Source organism: Anolis sagrei, chromosome 3 (assembly GCF_037176765.1).
Source record: "Anolis sagrei isolate rAnoSag1 chromosome 3, rAnoSag1.mat, whole genome shotgun sequence".
Classification (NCBI taxonomy): domain Eukaryota; kingdom Metazoa; phylum Chordata; class Lepidosauria; order Squamata; family Dactyloidae; genus Anolis; species Anolis sagrei.
Window position 1 is genome coordinate 214955125 of NC_090023.1, and position 23734 is coordinate 214978858.

General features: G+C 39.9%; 1 protein-coding gene across 2 annotated transcripts in view; it reads right to left on the reverse strand.

Moving 5' to 3' along the window:
• Positions 1-7316: 7316 nt before the first annotated feature.
• The window catches only part of SUFU (SUFU negative regulator of hedgehog signaling), a 98865-nt gene continuing 82447 nt past the window's right edge, over positions 7317-23734 (reverse strand). For both annotated transcript variants that reach the window (XM_060768296.2, XM_060768295.2), the window contains exons 11-12: positions 18279-18347; positions 7317-16521 (exon numbers count right to left, since the gene is read on the reverse strand). In XM_060768296.2, coding sequence (XP_060624279.2) covers positions 16432-16521; positions 18279-18347 — 159 coding nt within the window. In that variant the 3' untranslated portion in view covers positions 7317-16431. The remainder of the gene's footprint in view (positions 16522-18278; positions 18348-23734) is intronic.

The window sequence follows — 23734 nt, forward strand, 5'->3', positions numbered from 1 at the left end:
TAGTTTAATTTATATATATAGTACTGTTAATATAGTACTCAAAATTATTGAGAAAAATAAAAACGTTTATGCTAGGTTTTTATGTGGATGTTAGGCATCAAATTTTGCCGTGAATATGGTGGAAACCATTTTGAGTCCCCCCACCCTCAGATGAGAAAAGCAGTATATAAATAAAGTAAATAAATAATAAATAAATACTTAGCAGTAGGAAGGCTAAAATCAGAATTTTAAAAATGATGCCTTAAAAAAACTCCAGCCAAAAAGTAACTTTTTCAAGCTTTGCTAGCAACATATTATAAATAAAACCGCCACCAGACCCACAGGGATTTTCTTGTAAAGCATTAGAGAATTAGAATTTATTCACATCTAGTTCTCATGAAGTATCCTCAAGGCACCTGTTTAATCAAAGAATGTGATTGAATTTGTGAGCATCAAACCAGAAAAAAATGTACTTAAATCCAAACTGCAACTTGACATTTTTATTTTGCATGCTTGTTGTTTCCAAGATGTGGGTTTTCAAATAATTTATATATATATTTAAAAATTATTGAGAAAAATAAAACCACAATGTGAAAACAGAAAATGGATGGGTTTGCAGGAAAGTGACTTAGGAGATCCAAGCCAGATGGAATTGCACCATGGATCCCGGAATGGGGAGGGGAGGTTGAGCACCTTCCTGAGAAATTATTAGACAAAATTGGATGACTAATAATAGTTCAGCTTAATTAAGAATTAGAAATGTGACATTTACTAAATAATCAAGGAAACACACACTTACACACACAAATTTAAGACAGCTATTATAATTGAACCCTCCCAGGAATACTAAAGGTTGCATGGAGTCTATCCTACGTAGATTTATATAAGTGTACACACTAAGTAACACAGGATGTCTGAGTGCACATTACATTTATAAGATTGTAGTAATCAAGAATGATTTAATGATAATAGGGGAATTTTCCCTCCTCTTGATTGTTCCCTCTAGTAATATGGCAACTGTTGTCATGCCATGGTTGGAGAATACAGATCACAGGAGATTAAATGTTTTGTCTACACCAGTGTTTCTCAACCTTCCTAATGCTGCGACCGCTTAATACAGTTCAACATGTTGTAGTGACCCCCAACCATAAAATTATTTTCGTTGCTACTTCATAACTATAATTTGCTACTGTTATGAATTGTAATGTAAATATCTGATATGCAGGATCTATTTTAATTCACTGGACCAAATTTGGCGCAAATACCAAGTTGATAAATGTTTACCACGTTGATAAAATTAGAAATGACCTGCTTGTCAATATTGAGTCCTTAAAACTAGTTCTGTGGGTCCGGTAACCAACCTTGTTCTACCATTGCAAAGTACCATTGCTCTGCCCACCTGATAAAAGATCTGATACATTGAATAGGGTCAATGGTCCCCACTTACCTTTGGAAGAAATAGTATAATATATGCCAAGATGAGAAAGAATAACCTTGGTTTTGGAGGTTAGAGAACTGCCAGCTCTGCAAAGGCTGATGATGTTAAAAAAATAGTGTTCACATACCGGGGTGGTTTCTTCTGCAACATAAATGGTCATCCCGTGGTTTCCCATAGCTCATACCAGGACATTTAGAGATCAGATATTCCGATATTTGTATCCACGCACCCTACTTGTATCTTCCTTAGGCAATCCCTCATAGTCCGAGGACAATGGTCCTCCAAGTGTAGTGTCTTGGTGGTGGGGCCGTAGGTGGCTGTGGAGCCCTATTCTTTATCTGCATGTTCTCCCGCAGTGAGGGCATCAGTTTCCAGGTGGAAGGCGGTCCTGGTCAGGGTTGACTTGGTGCGCCTTCCTCTTGGCACATTTCTCCCTTTCGCCCTCCATTTGTGCCTGTTCGAATTCTGCAGCACTGCTGGTCACAGATGACCTCCAGTTAGAGCGCTCAAGGGCTAGGGATTCCCTTTTATCAGTATCTATGCCACACCAATGTTGGCTACTTGCACCAATACAGATTAATCCTGAAAATGCAAGTGGTGTTTTTTGTTCAAAGATATTACACATTCTGTTTCTATGGGACAAGATATTCTAGGAACCTTAATCTAGGTAACATTGTTACCATTAATACTACTGTAGCAAGATTGTTAACTCCTGTAGTATTGTTAATTTAAAAATAATCACTCATGGTTTGGTGCTTTCATTACTGCTAGAATAACATTAAATGATCTGCTATTCCTAGTAAAGGTAAAGTTTTCCCCTGACATGAAGTCTAATCATGACTGATTCTAGGGGATGGTGCTCATCTCCATTTCTAAGCCAAAGAGCCGGCGTTGTCCGTAGACACCTCCAAAGTCATGTGGCCAGCACGACTGCATGTGGCCTTTCCATAGAAGCACTCCTACTGATCTACTGATATTTGCGTGTTTTCAAACTACTAGGTTGACAGAAGCTGGGGCTAACAGCAGGAGCCCACCCGCTGTTCAGTCAGCAAGTTAAGTAGCTCAGCGGTTTAACCCGCTGCGTCACCAGGGGGCTTATTCCTAGTTCTATTTTATTTAGATTTAACTTTGTAGCAGAAAAAAACTAAATAGTTCAGCTTTTGCAATTTATGATTTAAAAGCATCAGGAGTGATGAAAAAAGTGTTGGGAGATTTTTTACATGACTCAAAGGCTAAAAGTCAACTTGGAATAGTCAAAAAGATAGAAATTGGAAACAAAACATCTACCCCTCCCCTTGCCGCCCCCCAAATAAGGGCTTGCTGCTGCCCAGAACTTGGAAATGTTGCTCTTGTGCTAACTGGACAGTTCTGGGAGTTGTAGTCCCAAACAGTTAACTTTTCCATGCTCAGCTGAAAGTAGCAGGAGTTGGCTGGTCTGCAAGGGCAAAACTGAACAGCCCCAGGGAACTGCCTCAGGCCTCCTCCAGACTCAGTGGATATTTAGCATTCAGCCCAACCTCAAAGCAGTTGAAATATTAACTGTATGCCATAGGCCAGATGCACAGTGCCCGGGGATATCAAGCACAGAACTCTCTTTTTAAACGGCTGAGTAAATCACTGCCCCATTCATGGTGCTATTCTGAGCTTCCCCGTACACCCCTCATCTATATGCGCCTATTATCTTGTGTGTCAAGGTCTAACCTCTCATCACATGTGGAAACGCCTTTTGTGCACTTCCTTTGGTTGCCAGTGTCACTGCAAAAATAAAATATGCCGATCCCCAGGTCTTCAGATCAGTTTGTTTCAGAGGTGTCATCCACAGAATCAGAATTTGGGCAGTAAAAGCACCTAGAGATTTGGTTGGCAAAAGGTGAGGTTAAGCAGTTGTTGTTTTTCAGGATTATTGTTCCATTGCCTCAAGAATCACAGAACTGGTGCAGTCTTATGGGAGATGGAGACCTTAGCTGATTGACTGAACTGATACAGGGCCAGCAAGAGAGAAATCCCAATATACAGTGCTATCCAGCAAAGTGTAACATCCTCGGGGTATTTAGGACCCCTTTGGAAGCTCTGTTCAAAGTCTGGCACTGGATAAACAATAGCTTTGTGTGTACAAATGAGGCCCACATTTGCAAAGCAGTGAAGGTCATTTCTTTCTGCAATTGCCTTAATAAAACTACATAAAACCCAAGTGTTTAGCAAGATACTTTACAAGGAACGTTGGTCCTGTAAATGCCATATTAAACGTATTTACTTTTACCTTTCTCTTGTAGTGACAGAAAAGAAAAGAAGCTGTTCTAAGAGTGAGATCATAGATTAAACTACCTGCATGCTGGTATACTGGGATCTGAGTTCTGAGTCCCCCTTTGGTGGTTGAGAAGGGCGGGATAGAAATATTGGAAATAATAATAATCTAAATCTATGTATATAGATTGGTTTTCCCTGCATGCTTCACTATCACTCCCCGTTTGTGATTCAAGGGCTAATTTTGAAACATGAAGATGTATTGAGGCTACTTTGTTTATCTGTTTATATCCTGACCTATATCACAAGATCTCAGGGCAGCATAAAATCAATTTGAAACCAATTAGAAACATGTAAAACAAGAAGTTTTATATGTAAAAGATGAAATAAGGAGCCCCCGGTTGCGCAGCGGGTTAAAGCGCTGAGCTGCAGAACTTGCTGACTTAAAGGTCGCAGGTTCAAATTCGGGGAGCGGGGTGAGCTCCTGCTGTTAAGCCCAGCTTCTGCCAACCTAGCAGTTTGAAAACATGCAAATGTGAGTAGAGCAATAGAAACTGCTCCTGTGGGAAGGTAACAGCGTTCCATGTAGTCATGCTGACCACATGACCGTGGAGATGTCTATGGGCAATGCTGGCTCTCCAGCTTAGAAATGGAGATGAGCACCAACCCCCAGAGTCGGACACGATTGGGCTGAATGTCAGGGGAAAAACTTTACCTTTTTTTACTAAATCAAGAAGTAATGCATAAGTCTATAAGCGTTTCTAACAATGAAAAATGAACTAAAACAACACCCTATACAAAAATCCGGACTCTGAAGGTTTTTATAAAAAGCCATGTCTTAACTTGATGGCAGAATGAAGCCAATATTGGCATGAATTAGGCCTCCAAAAGAAGGGCACTGTATAATTTGGGGTACCACTGCAAAAGGGCCCTTTCCCTCATCCTCCCACAGCCCATAATACACACTAGCAGGGACTCCAAGATATTGCAAGGAGGAAGAAGGCTGCTTTTGGACCACAGAGGAGTAGGGTCTTCTCTAAATGGAGGATTTAAAGTCCAAATTGACTTTGAATCTTCAATTAAGTATTTTCAGTAAAGATAATGGTATTTCCTGAAATTCTAAAGTTGTAGTTTTTGGAGCCCCCGATGACATAGTGCAGGGGTCCTCAAACTTTTTAAACAGAGGGCCAGGTCACAGTCCCTCAAACTCTTGGAGGGCCGGATTATAATTTGAAAAAACATGCATTCCTATGCACACTGCACATATCTTATTTGTAGTGCAAAAAACACTATAAAACAATACAATAATTAAAATGAAGAACAATTTTAACAATTATAAATTTATTAGTATTTCAATGGGAAGTGTGGGTCTGCTTTTGGCTGATGAGATAGGATTGTTGTTGTTGTTGTTGTGTGCTTTCAAGTCGTTTCAGACTTAGGTTGACCCTGAGCAAGGGCCGGGTAAATGACCTTGGAGGGCCGTATCCGGTCCCCGGGCCTTAGTTTGAGGACCCCTGACGTAGTGGGTTAAACTGAGATGCTAAACTTGCTGACCGAAAGGTCAGTGGTTTGAACCTGGAGAGCAGGGTGAGCTCCCACTGTCAGTCCCTGCTTCTGCCAAACTAGCAGTTTAAAAACATGCAAATGTGAGATCAATAGATACTGCTTTGGTGGGAAGATAATGGCACTCTATGCAGTCATGCTGGCTACATGACCTTGGAGGCATCTATGGACAACGCCAGCTCTTTGGCTTTGAAATGGAGTTGAGCACCACTCCCCAGAGCTGGACACAACTAGACTTAATGTTAAGGGGAAATCTTTACATTTACCGAGTTTTTGATTATCAGAAATTCACAGGGTCCTTCTTGGCTCTCTGAGCCTGACCATACCAGCTGAACCCCACTCATATAGGCTCTTGGCCACTAGTGTGTTACAAGATGTTCCTATTAGCTTTGTAGCTGCTGTGAATTCTACTAGCTGGAGCTTCCAAATAATTTTTAAGGGCAGCCCTGGATAGAACATGCTATTGTTGTGATGCACTGGGTTGTTTCTCACTTATGGCAACCCTAAGGTGACCATATCACAGGGTTTTCTTGGCAAGATTTGTAGGGGGGAGGTATCATTACCTTCCTGAGGTTGAGAGAGTGTGGCTTGCCAAGGTCATCCAGTGGCCTTCCATGGCCAAGCAGGAATTCAAATCCTGGTCTCTCAGAGTCCTAGCCCAGATTTCAAACCACTACATCCTGCTACAGCGCACATCATAGTCTAATTGGAAAACTACAAGTGCATGAAAAACCGCAGTAGGTTGACCCTTGTTCAGGAAATACTGCACTTAATGGGCTAGTCAAACCTGGCCACAGGCCTCTACTTGGGACTCTAAGTAACAAAGAAATATCCAGGAATATTCCCTGATGACACACTTACTTTTTCAGGAGAATACAATCCCTTCCAGGCCAAGCTTCTTATGAAATGTCCTGGACTGGGAATAACTGTTCCACAGAATCCCTACCTTACTGCAATTCAGATTAATGTTACTACCTCTAAGATAGACAAAAGTTGTGGACAGGGGTTGTTTTACTGCAGAGATGTGACTTGAAATCCAGGTCAGAGTACAACATCCCAGCCAAGGAATTACGGTGTATCCAAATATAACAAACATGCAAATAGTATATTAACTCAAACCATAGTTATAACAAAAGCAATGAAGAGTATAAGAGCACCCAGTGTTTCACAAAAGGGCTTCAGGAATTATTATTATTAGTATTTTCTCGTGTCACGAGCAACTTGAGAAACTGCAAGTTGCTTCTGGTGTGAGAGAATTGGCCATCTACAAGGACGTTGCTCAGGGGACACTCGGATGTTTGATGTTTTACCATCCTTGTGGAAGGCTTCTCTAATGTCCCCGAAGGAGAGCTGGAGCTGACAGAGGGAGCTCAACCTGCTCTTCGATTCGAACTGTTGACCTGTTTGTCAGCAGTCCTGCCAGCACAAGGGTTTAACCCAGGGGTCCCCAAACTTTTTAAACAGAGGGCAAGGTCACAGTCCCTCAAACTGTTGGGAGGACGGATTATAATTTGAAAAAAAGTGAATGAATTCCTACGCACACTGCACATATCTTATTTGTAGTGCAAAAAACACTTTAAAACAATACAATAATTAAAACAAAGAACAATTTTAACAAATATAAGCTTATCAGTATTTCAATGGGAAATGTGGGCCTGCTTTGGCTGATCAGATAGGATTGTTGTTGTTGTTGTTGTTGTTGTTGTGTGCTTTCAAGTAGTTTCAGACTTAGATTGACCCTGGGCTACGGCCGGGTAAATGACCTTGGAGGGCCGAATCCGGCCCTCGGGCCTTAGTTTGAGGACCCCTGGCTTAACCCATTGCACCACCGGGGGCTACAGGAATTATTATTAACAAACTCAAGCCTTTTCCTGAGTCTGTCCACACTGTATAAAAGGAAACAAACCACACCAGAGGGATACTGATAAGAAAATGCTGAGGCCTAGGCTCATGTTATGTGTGCACACAAATGGCCCTCAGACCAGGCTGGAGCTGGCAAAGAATAGCTGGAACAAGAAAGTTAAACATAGAAGAAAAAAGCCTAATTTATCAGCTCTGCAATCACGTAATAAATGCACACACAAGACGCAACTATGCAAACAAGTTTAATGCACTTTGAATACACAGGAGGGAAACAAAGCTTTGTGATTCACAAAAATATTACAAAACGTAGTTTTGTGCAGGTAAGCACACCAGCACTGTAATAATGTAAGAATATACACTAGAAACTAATATAAAATATTTTAAAAACCTCTGCTAGTTTAGGTTTCCATTGTTCTTTTGGTAGAAAAAGGGTATACTACAAATCTGAAAATCTCACTGCAGGAACGGCAAACCATTTTGAGACACCTTCTGCAGTGTCCTTACCATTTTTGTAGAAACACACGCATACGCACACATAGATGAACTGCAAAAAGGTTCATCTCAGCCGAAGCTTATCAAAGGAGCATCAGCAGTCATTATTAAAAAACCACGCAAGCCCAGATTAGGGCCCTCCACAGCAAAACAAACATTTTCAACGTTTTCTATTACTAAAACCACCCAAAATATAGAAATAATCCACAAGCATTCAACCCCTTGAAAAAAAGAAAGCAAATCTACCCCTTTCCTTTAACAGTGAACTCTTGTTTGCTTGCAGATTACTCAGTTTCAAGCAGAAAAATGACCCCTCTTCCATTTGTAGTGTGACACAATTTCCATGTATTCCTTTAAAAATCTTATTTGCCTTTTTTAGGGGCAGTGACACTCAGACCTGCTAGAACTGAACATCAATGCTGCGCTCTCAAACCCTCCGCCAAGGATGCAGTGAATGGAAGATTCCTACGAATGCAAGAAAAGTCATGAAGCCCTTGGCTTTTAGGTGTCCTTTCACCCCTTCCACAATGACATTTTAAAACTGTTAAAATAGTAAATTGCGGTTCCAGAACAGCCAGGCCTCAGACTGTAGTTCATCAGCAATCAGAGCACAGGATCTTTTGAATTAACTCACTGGTTTTATCACTTTAATAGGTTTTGCTTTCCCTAAGGTAGGTTTTTATTCAGAATTGAGATTCTGTTCAGTGTCATTGAAAGGGAAACTAGTGAAAGGGGAACTGGTGAAAAGGATATTCAGCTTAAACCTGAGCCAATCGGCCTTGTGACACTCCTGTGTTTCTCCAGAATATTAACCAGGACTGAGCTGTGGCCATCTTTGCATACTGCAGAGCTCGCTCTGTTCTAAAATACACGATGAACAGGGCTCACACACGATTGGTATCCCCTCCCTCCATTATGCAGAAGCCCCGTGATGAATGCAGACCTTTGCCATTAGGACCCCAGGGAAGAAAACAACAGTAGCCATGTTGATTTTCACCCTCACTTGGAAAGAAGGAAGGGAAGCATCAGGCAGAGGGGGAAGGGGAGCAGAGAGGGAGAGAAGGAAGAAAGAAAGAGAGAAGTGTTTGTAAAGCCAGTCAGCTGGCAAGAAAATTCCTGTTTGAGCTTTTAAACAAATTAGCTTTCAGAAATTAAAATGCATTTGATGGGAGTTTTTGAAGCATTTCCCCACACACTAGCATTCACTGTGTCATTCTGCTCTCGGAGAGTTCACATTTCAGCAGTGTGAATCTAAAAGCAGGTAGATGGAAAGAGCTCCCCTCCTTCACCCCAATACTAACTCAAACACCTTATTAGCTGACTGGCTCAAAGAAGGAAAGGCACACCTTCATGACAGCCTTGGAATGACACTACAAAGCTAATGTACCACTTACTATGACTTTATGGTCTGTAAGCTATTTGAGAAGGGTAAAAAAAAAGAAAGAACTGTATATGAAACGAAAAAGCAGCAAAGTGCCTAATGCCCATAGGTTAATTGCCTGAGAGGTAGGTCAGCCTACGGAGCCTTTTAAAACTTACATCAGCTACAGGCTCATTTTCTTTCGGACGTTTTGAATGGCCAACAAAGAAGGGTTTGAAAAAGACAGAACAGAGATGGGAAAGGAAACCTCATAGTAACATAATTTTGCTAAAATATGAAGGCATTCTCCCCTTTCCCTATGGTGATAGCGTTGGGGAGAAAAATTAAACATTAACACATATTTTGCCTTCAGCCATTACAACATTTCTGCAAATACATTTACTCCTAAATCCTTCCATTGCTTTTATGTATATAGATCATGTGTAAATGATTCCCCTACAAAGCAGTTTATGGCTTTTCTCCTGCTGTTGGAAAAGCTGAGTGCTCTAGAATAAGAATTACAGTGCAGCTGAACTCTACTGACATCCTTGCAGATGGCAAAGCTAGGCTCTTATTTGCCATATGAGTGACTTAGGCCCCTTCCACACTGTCCTTATATCCCAGGATCTGATCCCAGATTATCTGTTTATCCCAGGTTATCTGGCTGTGGAGACTCATACAATCCAGTTTAAAGCAGATAATCTGGGATAAAATCCTGGGATGTAGGGCAGTGTGGAAGGGGCCTTAGACTTTCAATTTAGCAATGCAAAACTTGCTTCAGAGGCTTATAGTGCATGTACAACATCTCTGACTAACCACTACCTTGCCTTGATGGAAATGGGTTGCAAGACTGGATGCTTGATGGAGCTTCTGTAACTTTAAGCTTTAACAGATCTTTGAGTAGGACCAGCTACTGTGAAGTTCTGTCATATGGAGTTTAAGTATTTATCCTCCCACAACTTCCAACCCCAACATTCAACAGCAGTTGTCATTCCTCAGTTTTGTGCTGGAAGAGGCAGAGAAAGGGTGTGTGTTGGGGGGGGGGGGGCTGCAACAAAAACAGAGCTGGGTGCGTCTCTGCACACCTTTCACTGCAGAGGCAATAGCCGTGTTGGGAAGGAACTGCTGCAGCTGAACATGAGATCTGAAAGGTGAGAGATGACAGGTACCCTCATCTCACTTGACAGAGCTTCATGTAACCACATCCTGCTCTGTGATCTGTAAAGGAGTAGATACAGAAATACTATTCAAGATCCGGTCCAGAGGCAAAGTCCAGCCCAATGCGTGGAAAAAAATACAAAGGGAAAGCATGGTATCTAAGGTGTACAGAGAGGTGCATAAAATCAGGAGCCATTACGTTTTCTTTTTTGGCCCCTTAGGGTAAGTCAGTCCATCCTCCATCTTTGTTTTTCTCCAGAAGCACAAACTCTCGACCATAAACGCTAACTTTCTGCCAATTTCTCTTCCACTGTTTCTGTTGGGTTGTTCCCCGCTGGAGACAAGGATTATGCTTGGAGTGCTGTTTAATGCAGCACTAGACATTTAAATAATACAAGATTTACATGATCTTTATTACTCTTCAAAGTAACATGGTTGTTCATTTCAAAGCTGAAAAACTATGGGATTGAAAGGATGTTTTGAGATTGTCCCCAATATCCAGCTAATTATGGCTCTGCAGTTCTTCTTTTGCTTCTATCTATCTATCTATCTATCTATCTATCTATCTATCTATCTTTTTCTTACTCCCACTCCTAACTCAATCTTTGAAACACTAGTGCAGTGGTTCTCAACCTATGGGTCCCCTGATGTTTGGGCCTTCAACTCCCAGAAATCCTAACAGCTAGTAAACTGGCTGGGATTTCTGGGAGTTGTAGGCCAAAACATCTGGGGACCCAAAGGTTGAGAACCACTGCACTAGTGTGACAGCAACTTGGTAAACCAGACTTTGAAGACCAGAGTGGTTCCTATTTTTGCTTAGGCTCCATGAATGCTAGCACTATGATCAGATGAGAGAAACGTATGCTGAAGTTGTTTCATTATAAAAAAGCCATACTATCTTCATGGGGTGCAATTCCTGAGTATAACATCAGGTTGGGCTAGCCAGCGGTTCTCAACCTGTGGGCCCCCTGGTGTTTTGGCCTACAACTCCCAGAAATACCAGCCAGTTTACCAGATGTTATGATTTCTGGGAGTTGAAGGCCAAAACATCTGGGGACCCACAGGTTGAGAACCACTGAGCTAGACACCTGCAACGCAATGAAATCCCTATTGTCTAACCTATAGCAAGCCTTCCACTTGAAAATTCTACTGTTTCCTGTACCTTGCCTTCACATTTGAATAGGAAGCCTTCGGAATGGTCCTTTTGTTACCATTTGGTCTAATGGCTAGGCGAGCAAATGGCTGGCAGAACAGCTGCACTGAAAGTTAATAATTGTTGCAGCAACCCAGAACTGGTGTTTACAACCCCAGGTGCTTCAGGGATTAAACAGCAGGTGCAAACCAACTGAAAAGCAGCCAAAGCTCCAATTCTCTGCAAACTACCGTTTCACTGAGTAACAAGGAGAGAACAAAAGTGCAAGGTGAACCCTTCCTGTCTCATCTTGCCGCGGTGAAGGGAATGGTCAGCATGTCTGGCCCAAGAAATGTATTCATCTCCAGTAAAAAGTTGAGAGACCAAGCCCAATTCCATTAAGTCCTCTAGAGAGCCGACAAGAATTTTCAGCGGTAACTGCCACAAACTGTTACTGATTAAACAAATATACATCTAGGCAAGTTTCCTTTGATTTGCCATGGCAATAATTCGTGGATAGTTCCAAGCAGATATGAATGCTGAATGGTTTCTCAAGTCATATGAGACAACTTATTTTAACTTTAAATAAATAGAGGCTGGAGGACATGTTTTCCCCTCCAAAGGAATGTGCATGCAGGACAAAACACTGATTCTAATTCACAGATCCTTTCTCAACCCACTGGGTTTTTAAATTCCAGGTTCTCATTTTGTATCATGAACTGCAAAATTTCTAAGATGAACTTTAGATACCCCCTTGTTTTCTTAAGGTCATGTTAGTCTGTTATAGCATAAAAAGGAAAGAGAGAGAGACAAAAAGGGGGGAGAGAATCTAGCAGGACATTTAAGACCAATTTATCTAAAGTATTCATAAAATGTCCACAGAAATATATAAAGCAAAGCTTCTGCTAATCTTGGAGTTGCTGCTAGGAATTTTCCTATAATGCTTCTGATGAACTAGATCAGTGCTTTTCAGGCTATCTAATATGGGTGTGGAATCGGCAATTATTATTTTGCAATGTGTCACAGACCAACACTAAATTTGTGCCCATTGGGTATAATTGTTTCTTTCTTTCCTGTAAACATGCCAAGGATCAGCCGACAATGACTCAGGGACTAGTACTGGTCTAGGGAATAATACTGCATTAGATAACTCAGTCTCTAGAAATTCTTCCTAAGGGCTTACATGACCAACTGTAACAGTCATTATGATGACATTATTTCTAAAACTCTATGCCCCTGAACACCAGTTTTTGGAGAATATTAGTAGGAATGTACTATTGCCCTTGTGGGCTTCCCAGGGGCATCTACTTTGCCACTATGGGAACAGGATGCTGGATTTGAAATTCTTTTGACCTGATCTAGCATTTCACATTCTTATGAAATAAGCTGTATATCCATTTTAAACACCAGGGATAAAGGCTCTAACTTCATCTACTTTCTGATAGGGCAGCCATCTATGCAAATCAACTATTACACCATTACAATCTGTAGCACAACAGTCAATAAACAGATATACCACTTCAGCTGTTGTTTGAAAACTAGGATATCACTGTGAACATAACATATAAGTTATCAGACAGCAACATTTGAATAACAATACACCAAGTGAGTTCTAAAATGTTTATCTCATCTGGATTTTCATACAGTGTACTGCTGTTCTGTGCTTTGTCAGCACACTAACCTGGATTGTGATCTTGACAGCACAAATAGCATAACCAACACAACTATGCTAGAATTTAAAGCCTTCCCCCCTCCCTTTGTGATCCATACACAGAAGACAAACTAGAACTCTGTGTTACCCTCAAATCACAATGTGAATGGTGACGATTCTGGTGATATGACAGGAAAATGTACTCATTACAAAAAAAACACCCCCTTGGAGCTGGGGATCAACTTAGAATCACAGAGTTGGAAAAGCCCTCATGAGCCATCCAGCCTAACCCCCTGCCAAGAAGCAGGAAAATTGCATTCAAAGCATCCCAGATGGGACAGTCTGGCGTTGAACATAAGGCTAAAGTTAAACCGGAAGTCAAGTTACTTCCTGTTTTGTTTTAGTTTTATTTTGCACAATTTTTGTTTTGTATATACAATAAACTGCTTCACTTGGATGCATATCTGTAGTGTTTTTTTGGGGGGGGGGGCATGGGGAGGGGTCCTCCAGGTACTTTGTGGGTATCATGAGGATACAAAATGTGGTTGGACCACATAGATTCCATAGGCTGCTTACACCACACATTGGCTATATCATGCTCCCCACAGTATCCATACTCTGTACTCAAATCATCAACACTTGTCTACTCATTTAAAGGGAATGTATGCCAGTTACAAAGGAGCTGTATAGAAATGTTTACGTATTTATTTTCATCAATAAGATTCTGCTCCAGATTTTAAGTTCCATGTGATGACAACAGAACACATGGAGTCTGGAATGAGCTTTTCTATTTAAAAAAGAGTAAGAAGAGCTGTCATCTTGAGTCAGAACTATGGCTATGGAAGGCCAGTGCTGGAAAAAATTTCTTTCAGCATGGCTCCTCTCACCTTTTACAATATTTCTCCAGCAAATAAAACTTTAACTGATGCAAAGAGGGACACAGTATTTAGAATGATAGGTCAGCTGAAGAAGAATTACTTCTTTGTCTAATAGGTGGGGAGAGAAATAACATCTCCTTAACTCACTAGAAATAAAATAGAAATCTACACCTTGAAACTAACTTCTGGATAACAAATGCATTTGTGTAAAGGAATACCTTTATTCTTCCCTGTTCTTAGACGTTAATCTAACCCCCTATAGCACATTGTCATATTTTGTAAGAAGCATAGTGTAGTTGTCACAAAATTAGGCTGCAACTTTTGACCTTCCATCTGGAGGACTTGATAGTGCATGATTTCCAAGGCATTCCAGAATTGCCTAACTCAGTATCTATTAGAATATATTCAAGAGGTTCCCTAAACATAAATAAAAAGCCAAAATATGACTTCAGCAGCAATATGGAAAGATGAATTTTCTAAGATAAGACAACAAGCATCTCTCAGCTCATGAATTGCTTCACAGTGGGTTCTCTGCAATCTAAAACAAGCAAAAGTCTGTAAGAACCATCACAAAGAAGCATTTTTAGGAAATCTGATAAAAAGGTGGTTCTACCAAGACTAATAAATCAAACAAACTATCAACCTATTCAGTTGTTTCCTGTGTTTAAAGAGAAAACCCTTTAATTCTAATTAGCACTCTTATTTGCCCTTTTTTACTAGACATGAAGCAAGAGGTTGTTTATGTTGAGCTTATCACAAGAAGCCTGGGTTTGTTTGGTTCAGTGGTTCTCAAACTGTGCTCCTCCAGATGTTTTGGACTTCAGCTCCCACAATTCCTAGGAGCTGGTAAGCTGGCTGGGATTTCTGGGAGCTGAAGTCCAAAACACCTGGAGGAATGTATGAGGGTTGAATGAAAAGTAATGCCTCCACCTTCGTAACTCCTCAACAGATGGCAGTACTGGTATGTGGCAGGTACTGGCTTGTTCAGTAGACTAACCTCTACAGTTCCATGCTGACAGGAAGCCTTAGCATTGAACAGTTGTGTTGTTAAAGTGCGAAGTATGGAACCCTGCACAGACGGTCGGTCAATGCGACTTAAGCAATGTACAGTCATTGAATTCTTGACAGCAGAAGGTATCACCCCAAAGAAAATTCATTAGAGAATGCAAGCTGTTTGTTTATGGTGATTGTGTTGATGAGTACTGTGCGTCATTGGCTGAGTAAGTTTAAAGATGTTGAGGTGGGAACATCTGACTTGCATGACAAAGAATTGGACGTCCTGTGATAGCAACCACCAAGTTTCACAAGCAAAAGGTTGACAGATTGATTCAGGGCGATCGTTGTATCACTCAGAGAGAAATTTCAAGCATAATCAGGAGAGCACGTAGGGCACATTATTGCTTTGCTTGGCTATTGGAGGATCTGTGCATGATGGGTTGCAGAAACAGAGTGTCGACTTCTTCCGTGACAGCTTCAGAAAACTTGTTCATCATTGACAGAAATGTATCCAATTGTCTGGTGATTATGTGGAAAAGTGAATAGTGGTAGTTAAAGAGCACATTCTAAGGATTATTTCTGCATTTGATTTATTAAAATATTCCCATCCAAACCCAAGTAACAAAGGTGGAGGCATTACTTTTCATTCAACCCTTGTAGTTTGAGAAACACTGGTTTGGTCTATTCCCCCAAGAAAACAGTGAAAGAGAAATTTAAAATTACAATCTAATCCATACTATCTAGATCAGTGGTTCTCAACTTTCAGTTGTTTTGAACTTCAACTCCCAGAAATCCCAGTCAGTTTCCAGCTGTTAGGAATTATAGGAACTGAAGTTCAAAAAACCTGGAGGACCAAAGGTTGGGAACCACTGGTCTAAATAGTAGAACCTACAAGATTCATCCCTTCCAAGTAAATAAGTACACACTTGGGTCTCAAAGAACTTCTGTTTTGAAAATACACTATTCTCAAATATGATCAAAGTTGTAAGCACATATTTAGGCTTTAGAATTTCAGTCCTAAAGTCTAAAATGACAGCCAAGGTACTTGCATTATCTGGGCTGTAAGGCCACGTGATTTTTGAGATATGCTTGCAACCAGTGACTATGATTCACCTGCAACTCAGTCTCTCACAGATGATCATGATGTGTGCATGTGTGTAGCCAAGCAGGGGAGGACATAGCATAGCCTTTCCAGAGTAAAGGGGGAGTTACAATAAAAGAGAAAGTTGGAGAGCAAAAAGAATGTTGAAGTTAGAAAAAACACATCTAATTACCAAAATATCTGTTTACACCTGAAAAATATGTGATTCAAACAAAGGTAGACAAGACACATGAACCCTGAGCTAAAGCTGCAGGGAGCTCTGGAGCTAGTTAAAATAGGGAAAGAATTCTTACAACTACTTTTCATAGTTAAATACTTTTCTCTCTCTTTGTTTCACTCTCACACTCATTCATTCGCAGGGTATTCAGAGTTCAGCCAAGATGCAAAAGGAGAATGCCAGGTGTACCAGAAGAGTTCAGTTCTGGCTGGACTACTGTTAGGTAACTCCTCCTCGGCTTGCAGTGGTTATGCAGCAACATTTCTCATTTCCAGGAAGAGCTTTCACTGTACTAAATTATCCCATGAGTCACTGGGCAGCATAAAGTTAAGTTGTTGCTTGCCTGTGTCAGTTGGCTTTAATGGAGCGGGTTGTCAAATACAGCATCAGGCAAGATGGAGACTTTCAGTTTCTTTTCAGGCCAACTATATTCCTTTGGGAGTTTGAACTAAAAGGCAAGGGAATTCATTATTAGTTGATATACCTTACTAAAATCTAGAACTTACAAGCAAATAAACAAAGCAATACCATTAAGAGCCAAGATTTCAAGCTAACAAGCGAAGATGTTTTCCCCAATGGGACAATATTATGGCATAAGTATTCTTATTTTCACCACGCACGTAATCATAATTGCCAGTCATTCATCCAGCCTTCTCAAATTATCTTTGCTTGCTTAGAAAAGATCAAACAAACTCACCTGTAAAAGTTGAGTTGGAACTAGACTAAGTTATTTATATTTAGTTTCCACTGAATTCAACAGTGAGTTGCCTTATAGAAAACTGGATGATAGCCTGTTCAGCATCAATGCTCATTTAAAAAAAAAAAAAAAAAATGAGATCCTAGAAGAAGCCAGGAAATTACAGGCCTCTTAAGCTTAATATCTGGGCAATCAAAACTATCAAGGCATTGGAACAGAAATGAGAAAAGGTAAAGTGCCTCGATTGTGTTTATTTTTTGTTTAGAAAAGGTGGCTAAGAGAACATTTAACAGCAATTCATAAAAATTATGAATGCTGCAGAGACAGTGAACAGAAAGCTCGTTCTCTCTTGTGTAACACTAAAACTCAGGGTCACCTCATGAAACTGAGTGGTTGTAGATTCAGGATGAGGACAAGAAAACCCTTTTTTCATTGAATTACACAGAAATAATTTATGGAATTGGTAGCTGAAGTATGTGGGAATGACATTTGGTATAATGTCATTCCCACATTTTAAAACTTTTTAAATTTGCTGAGTGACGATATCTACTGAAGGATGATTAGTTGATATGAAAAGCACTACTAGAATACCACTGGCAACTTGGGGCCCTTCCACACAATCCTATATCCCAGAACATCAAGGCAGAAAATCCCACAGTATCTGCTTTGAACGGGGTTAACTGCCATATATTCCAGTTCAAGGAAGAAAAAGTGGGATTTTCTGCCTTGATATTCTGAGATATAGGGCTGTGTGGAAGGGCCCTTGATCTTTTAATTGAAAGACCACATAACTTCAGCAATAAGCTGCACTGAACACTGGAAGCAAACGCATGCTTTCTGAACAACAGCAGTAGTGATGGCTGTTCTGCAAGAATATAAAGATTGACCAAAGTCAACAAGAACTATGATGATGATGATTATAATCATCATCATCTTTATTTATATTCTGCCACCATCTCCCAAAAGGGACTTGGGGTAGCTTACAAGGCACGACAAGTGTAGTATATGAGCATTACAATTCTGCATAGTGTGGATGAACAGTAGGGGAATAATTCATGCCATGCCCATAAGAAATATTATTGTAGTCCTCCATAGAAGTGATATACTTGACTGAACCTGCTACTGTAATGTAAAGCTGCCCAAACTGAGAGCAGTTACAGAAAGCAATTCCTGAAAGTTACAGAAAATGCCATCACAATGGTCAGAGCAGGATACTAGGGGCAGTAACTCTAAAGGAAATTAACTAGATTATGGGCTGCTAGTGGGTGGCTAGTGCGATGCTCTGAAGAACATTCAATCTGTGCCAAATCCAGTTGTTCCTGCCATATAATCCTGGGGTAGATATACTTCCTCACACAGGGAACTTCTAGGAATGGGATACAAACAGCAAATAAAAGTGATGCCTTGAATTCAGAGTCAGGAAACCAGGCCATGCCAACAACGTGAACAAGTCAAGCCGCTGAATGTAGAAAGTGCCCCGTTGGGTATTAAGAGCTAAGCAGACGTACCTCCTCTGGAGAATTCAGGTCTTCTAAGTCTTCCAGCATTCTTTCCACAAACTCTTCAGTCAGCAGGATCTGCAAAAGGAGAAACAGTAGTTTTATTCTTTTACGCTTCAAGCTTCACCTAATTGCCAAGCAACAAACTCCTTGCTAGTGCACAGAGAACTACTGTACTGTTGTTCGTACAGCAATTCACACAGGCCTTGGAGGTCGCTTTGCTTCCTTCCTTAATACATACAAAATGCTGCAATTATCATGGAATCCAGTTGTATCATCAATTATTTCCCTGTGTCAAAAAACTAAAGGCTTTGATTCAGTGGAGAAGAAAAGGTAAGAAATGAAGCGAGAGATCAAGTTATCAGAAAAAGCAGGCAATAGGAGAAAAGATGGGCTTTGTATATGACATACCAAAAGCTTGCCCTAGGCCTCAATAATAGATAGGGAAAAAAGAAGCAGGTACTATGAGCTTGAAAATATTTTTCTGGCAAATAGGTCATGCAATCTAACCTTTGTAAAACTCTGCTAAACCAGATCCACAGTCTCAGCACACATTCTGTTACTGATGGGAATTGAGAGAAAAGGGATTTACTAATACCTGTCCCAGGCTCAGATCAAGTTTCCTTTGCATGGGTCAGATTAACCAAATATACAAGGGCATAGAGGCAAAACAAGCCCCCTGTCTCTGCCGCAATCCACCCTCAAGTGTTTCTTGGCACAGTTTTAACGTGACTGAGTGTTAGCAATTGCTATCCATATCTTTTCCACAGTACTCCCTAAATTCAGTACTGCTCCTGCAGTGACAACACCCCAGTACATTAGAAATCACATACATTTGATGAGCCTGATATTAAAAGGTGACATCTGCAGCAAATCAACATCAGAGGCTGTCATAGCTCTAGGCGCCTCATTTAATTTCTTGTGGGATTCAGAAGCTTAGAAGCTGAAATTGAACAAATTTGTTCTTTGAAAAAAAATCAGCTTGAACTGAGTACCAGAATGTTTAAGAACTCCTCTATCAACAGGACTTTGCAGAAGAGTAGAATTATCTAAGGCAATAGTGAGGAAACTTGTAATATACAGAGGCCAAGTGAACTTGCTTCATGTGCATTCAAAACTCTCATCAAAGAGGACTGTTCTCCAAGGGAAATTTTCTGCTGCAACTATGACAGCAAACAGACCCTTGAGTATCAGATAGCATTTGCTATGGGGCTTTGGAAACACTACAACATTTCCATAGTTCTGGCAGCATTGTGCAAATAGTTCCCACCCCACCAGCCTGTTGTAACTGGCTTCTCATGCTGGGACATGGTTCTGACTTTGTATGAAGACTGTTTGCAAAACACACACACACACAGAGTTACATTACAAGGGTGCTCTGCCATTAGCAACTGATGAAAGGAATGTCCATGCTTGGATTTTCAAACGGAATATGCTTCTGACAAAGCAATGGGCTTTCACAACGTTTAGCTAATTGGGTTAAGGAGCTGAATGTCCAGATACATACGCACAGAAATACTGCAGTTCAATAAAGCTTTATTTAGGTGGCATGGTTGGACAAAAAAAAAGTAAATATGTTCAAAGTGGCCCCTATACCCTTGTGCTTTCTTTCCTTGACTCCCCCTGTTGATCAGGAAGGTGTGTAGTGGGATTTCTAAACCTATTAGTCATGAATGAGCATGAAGTATATGCAGTTGGAAACTCTAGATTTTATGGCTATTTTTATATATCTTTTCCTGTTTTTTTGTTTGTTTATTTGTTAATAAGTTTATTAAATTGCATTGAATTATACAGTATTTTGTCTGCCGTTCGGCAATCTACCAGAAAACATTTGTTATTATGCAAACCAAAAATTAATAAAATAAACTGTGCTTGAATAGAAGTCCTTGCAGGAATGATGCTTCATCCCCCTAATCATCTACTTCAACTTCTCAGCATTTATCCCAACTCTACAATGTCTCCAGTAAACAGAACTTGGAATACCAGTTATAAACATTATGATATTGAAAATCTGGAAATTAATGTTCATTTCTAGCATTAAGTGGGTGAAATTAAATTTGTTGAGGTATTATTAGTTAATGTATTAATTACATTAGCTGTATTTAGTTATTAACCAAAATTAGTTATTAGCTCCAACTAAATTGAACGTTGATTTCCACTTATTTAACTGATGCAATGTAGTTGGGCCTAACTATAGGCCTTCATTTTTTTAATAAATCATGGGAATGGCAAAATATGGCATTTCTGATTGTTGCTGCTGCCTCCTACTGGTTAGTTTTCTTATTGGCTCCTTCAAAGTGTTTTTGTCACTTGTAAGTTGCCTTCCCCAGCCTGAAACCTTCCAGATGCATTCTATTGCAAATGCTACAGTCTGATTGATGAGTGAGGATGGTGGGATTTGCAGAATATCTGGAAACTGCCGGATTGATGAAAGGTGCTTTTTCTCCATAGGGAGAAAGGCAGGGTATAAATAAAGTAAGTAGGTAAGTAAATAAAAACAAAAGCAACCTAATTCAATCAAATTTGACACTGATTTTTCTCCATTCCAGACTTACCAACATAAATGTGGCTCATTCACACTTCAAACACCTCATCCTCCTTGTCTCCCAGTATGGAAAAATGGAGTAATACATTTATTCCACTCACAGGACAATACTGAAGAGGACCACCAAGTGGCTACAAAGATCAGTTGTTGAATTGAGGAAGAAATTCTTAATCGGAAACATTCAAAAGCCTCTAAACATGAAGAATATTTTATGCTGTACTGAGTACCTACATTTTACACTATCCAAGTCACTTAGGATCATGGGCTGCAAAGATCAATATAAGAACACATGATTTTCATGCTAAGACATAACATCTCCAGTTTCTAATGACCTCTTTCTTGTCCAACCATTCTTCTCTTGAAACCACCATCCCTGAAATAAGTAACAAAGCAACGTCTCTCATTCATTGTACTGCAAGAATGAGTGCTGTTAATTGCCAAATGTAGTTATGTAGTTGTTAAAACTCATCAGGGAGGAGGAGGTGAGGTAGCATACAACTAGTTCAATTTAAATTAAATTCAATCTTTCACTAACAGAGCTTGGAAACAGAGTATTAGTGACTAATGGTTTGAAGTTACAGGAAATTAGATTTTGACTGAAAATATGAAGGAAATTCTTCAAAGTAAAAGTGGTCCAACAATGGTACCAATTGTTTAGAGAGATGATGGAGTCTCTTTCTTTGGATGTCTTCAAAAAGAGGCTGGACAGCTACCTGCTGGGGATACTGAACAAAGAGCTACGATATATATCAGTGGTGTCCAACCTTTGGTCCTCCAAGTGTTTTGGACTTCAGGTCCTAGAAGCTATGGGCAGCATGCCCAATAATTGGGAATTCTGGAAAATGAAGTCCAAAACACCTTGAGGATCAGAAGTTGGACACAATAGTGAAATCTGTCACCATCATCATGTGTTCCTCATAAGAGAGATTTGATGCAGTGACACAACACGCCCAATGCATGCCATAACACAAGTCAGTAGCATATACTGGTATTGTCAACAAATCACCAGCCTTAAGATAGTTTTGTGATGAAAAACCTCAATTATTCATAATTTATTTCCTAAAGCAAACTTTCCAGAAGTGATCCAGGCCACTGCACAATGGAAAGTGGAATTTTTACTATGAAATACATCAGTAAACATTTATGTAATTTTAAAAAATCCACCTGAATTTTTATAAAAGGAAATTATTGTCTACAGTGCAAAAAATATGGCAGGTACAAAACACATACATATAGGTCATCCAAACAGGATACAATAATAACTTTGGAGGAATGAGTAGAAACTTTTAACAGTTTCTTTCCTCATAGCAACATGGTTGCAATCAGTCGTCTGTTCTCATTGGTAAGGTACAGCTTGCTTGAGTCATGACTGACACTTGGATCCAATGCACGTTATATGCATTATATACACTTGGATTTTTCAAAATGTATGTCATGCTCCAAATGGTAAGAACCAAAGTCATGATCTATAGAAAATGTCAAGTAGGAAGTAGAAATGGCCGCACCTTCACATTAAGTGGTTAATGGAGGGTGGTCCAAATAATATCGGAACTGCTTGGCTAGGTAAAGTGGCAGATGCACAACTGATATTAAATGGTTTAAGTATAGTCAAGTGAGATGTAAGGATTTGATAGGACAGATGAGCAAAAAAAATGACCATTACTAATATTTATTTATATCCCACTTTCCTCTCCTAAAGGAAACTCAAAACGACAAAACTGAAGTATAAACGTAGTCACTCACCAATCATCTTCACAGACTGTTGCAATATTTCTAATTTCTCCCTTCCACTATGAAAAAAGCAAATGGGTAAGGTACTTGAGCGCACCAATGGCACTACCTTTCCACAATGGTGGGATTCTGTGCTTCTATGACACAAGAGGCTAATCTGACAGCAGCGGTTCTCTAATAGGGCCTCTCATGTCTGATAGGTTTTTGCTAAAGAACCAGATGAAACATGTCACAGAGCTAGAGGGCATCAGTAGTAGAGTATGAGTATGTGTTTGGGGGGGGGGGGGGGGGAGAGATGACACTGGCAGAAGATCTCTTACAGACAGCAGAAGATCTCTTACAGCATAGCTAACACTTGTTAGTGCTTCACAGAAGGAGACACGATAAATCTCCTTTTAAAGATATTTTAACACAAAACTCCTAGGATGATACAATCCAAAATGAAATGATAGTGCCAAAAGATCAAATTCCCAAGTTGGATGACACTCAACAAATTACTGGTGTACAGTAGAGGGCAAATAGTGCTGTGACTAATAATGCAACTGGTCATTGCTAGTTGCAAAAGGTCATTTTCCTCAGAAGTGAAAGGAAAATCTGAAGGTGAATAATACACATTATAGGAACATGGAATTAGGGGAAACAAGATATAGTAAAATAAGAACTGGAGTATATAAACATTGTAAAACTTGGGGTGAACAAGCTAAAGTGGATAGGAATGGGATGCTTTGAGTCAGATAATTCTGGAGTTTTTAACTCAGGGATTGAAATGGGATAGGATTCATAGTGACATGAGTAGTAAATCAGTCAAAATATATAATGCAAAGTCTGGCCCAAATAATATCAAGAAAATTTCAATGAAAACTTATCAATATAGCTGCAATCCAAGTTTATGCTCCAAATACAGCAGCAGCAGAAGAAATTTAATAATTCTATGCTGGAATCCAGGAGGAAATTGAGAACATGCCAAAACAGGACCTGGTGTGTCATTGGTGGTTAGAATGAAAAAGGAGGAAACAACGCAAATTTAAAATTATGGAAAATTTTAAGAACTTCAATGCAGAGAAACTGAAGATAACAACAACCAAAATGAAAGAGGCTCTTTCTACAGGATCTGAGAAATCAAAAGGAAATTTAAATCATGAGTAGAAATGCTATATGATCAGCAGGGGAATATATTACAGGACAAGTA